The 2,121-nt window shown below is 39.6% G+C and overlaps 1 protein-coding gene across 1 annotated transcript in view; it reads left to right on the top strand.

Annotated features, from left to right (window-relative positions):
* UTP20 (UTP20, small subunit (SSU) processome component, homolog (yeast)) overlaps window positions 1-2,121 on the top strand; it is a 131,274-nt gene that overhangs the window by 77,224 nt on the left and 51,929 nt on the right. Inside the window, exons 37-38 of the mRNA XM_011966643.1 lie at window positions 509-649; window positions 1,382-1,519. Of these exons, the coding sequence (XP_011822033.1) occupies window positions 509-649; window positions 1,382-1,519 (279 nt within the window). The remainder of the gene's footprint in view (window positions 1-508; window positions 650-1,381; window positions 1,520-2,121) is intronic.

The raw sequence follows: 2,121 nt of genomic DNA, 5'->3' as shown, positions 1-2,121 counted from the left end.
CCTGCCTCAGCCTCCAGAGTAGCTGGGATTAGAGGCACGCGCCACCACACCCAGCTAATTTTTGTATTTTTAGTAGAGATGGGGTTTCACCATGCTGGCCAGGCTGGTCTCGAGCTCCTGACCTCAAGTGATCCACTCGACTCGGCCTCCCAAAGTGCTGGGATTACAGGCGTGAGCCACCATGCCTGGCCACCAGTCACTTTTGATCTAATACAGCTGTCAGGTTTTTTGTTTGTTTGTTTGTTTTTTGAGACAGGGGCTCACTTTGTTGCCCAGGCTGAAATGCACCACCACACCTGGCTGATTTTTGTATTTTTTGTAGAGACAGGATTTCACCATGTTGTCCAGGCTGTTCTCAAACTCCTGGGCTTGAGCAATCCTGATTTTTTTTTTTTTTTTTATAAGAGTGGAAATATTTTACTTTTTAAAATTTTATGTTTCCTCATATTCTCTAAGAAGCAAATTCTTTTTAAAATAAAATATTTTTTTCTTCACTTCATATTTACAGAGTATTCAACAGGATTATACCACGATACTTTCCTGTTTAATTCAAACCTTTCCAAACCAACTGGAATTCAAAGACTTGGTACAGCTTACTCATTACCATGACCCAGAAATGGACTTTTTTGAGAACATGAAGCACATTCAGGTAGAAGACAATTCTGCTTTTCCTACCTATGAAATACTTCAAACAGTTCTGCCTCATTTGGAAAGACGTGTTTTAACTTTCCGAAAAGGTTTAAGCTTCTCTTTCCTTAGCCTTTATGATCATCATTGAAATTTGTATTAAGATGATCATTTCCTGGATTCTGATTTCTTTGGTGGTATCACCAACCACAGTTAATAATAGTGTCGCTTTTCTCTGCCTTTTCCTAAGAAGCATAAATACTTTGTATTCACTGTTAAACAAATGCTATGGATTCTATCTCTGAAAGCAAATCAAGGCACAGGTGTTTGCTCATGTAACACATAGACTGTGTTTTCTTTTTTTTTTTTTTGCGATGGAGTTTCGCTCTTGTTGCCCAGGCTGGAGTGCAATGGTGCGATCTCAGCTCACTGTATCCTTCGCCTCCAGAGTTCAAGGGATTCTCCTGTCTCATCTTCCCGAGTAGCTGGGATTACAGGCATGTGCCACTATGCCCAGCTAATTTTGTATTTTTAGTGGAGATGGGGTTTCTCCATGTTGGCCAGGCTGATCTCGATCTCCTGACCTCAGGTAATCTGCCCACCTTGGCCTCCCAAATTGCTAGGATTACAGGCATGAGCCACTGCGCCCAGCCACTCCTTTAATCTTTTCATGAAAAGAGAATACGATACTAAAATGGAGCTGTTTGAAGGTGAGATTATTCAGTAACTAATTCATATTTTATCTAACTCATAGATCCACAGAAGAGCAAGAGCCTTGAAGAAACTTGCAAAACAACTAATGGAAGGCAAAGTTGTTCTGTCTTCTAAATCTCTTCAGAATTACATCATGCCTTATGCCATGACTCCAATTTTTGATGAGAAAATGCTCAAGGTAGGTCATTAGATCTAGAAACTGAGGACCCTCTTCCCATACCGTGACACCCTTTGCCAAAATATAGATGGAGTTGGTGGTGTTTATGTTGATGTCACCACCATAATTAGAGGTTTAGTATAGTTCTAAAGCTCTTAGAACTGTGCCTGACACATAGTAAATGCTATCTAAATGATGGCTATTATTTGTGTTTTTTTTCTATTATTAGCTCACAAAGGCCCACCACAAAATATTCTTCCTCCTAGAAATTATCACATTATTAAAATTGCATACTTTTATTTTTGTGTCATAGGACTTAAATCTGGTTAACTACCCTAGTGAGCAGTCATTATTTTCGCAAATGACTTACAAGAAGTGAAATGAAATAGTAGTTATCATTAACACCGTACCAGGTACCAGGCACTATTTCAAGTGCTTCATTCTCACAACAACTCAACCCTCAGGAGTAGGGTAGGGACTATTCTTCAAGTACTATTTTACAGGAGAGCAATCTGAGAAGAAGTGAGGTTACATAACTTTCTCAGAGACGCCCAGAGTCGGAACAGATATTCGAACTTAGGGCTGTTTTAACCTTTATATTATACAGTGCCTAGAATGGTACC

This window comes from Mandrillus leucophaeus, unplaced genomic scaffold (genome assembly GCF_000951045.1).
Source record: "Mandrillus leucophaeus isolate KB7577 unplaced genomic scaffold, Mleu.le_1.0 Scaffold768, whole genome shotgun sequence".
Lineage (NCBI taxonomy): Eukaryota > Metazoa > Chordata > Mammalia > Primates > Cercopithecidae > Mandrillus > Mandrillus leucophaeus.
This window is presented reverse-complemented; position numbering and strand designations above follow the sequence as displayed.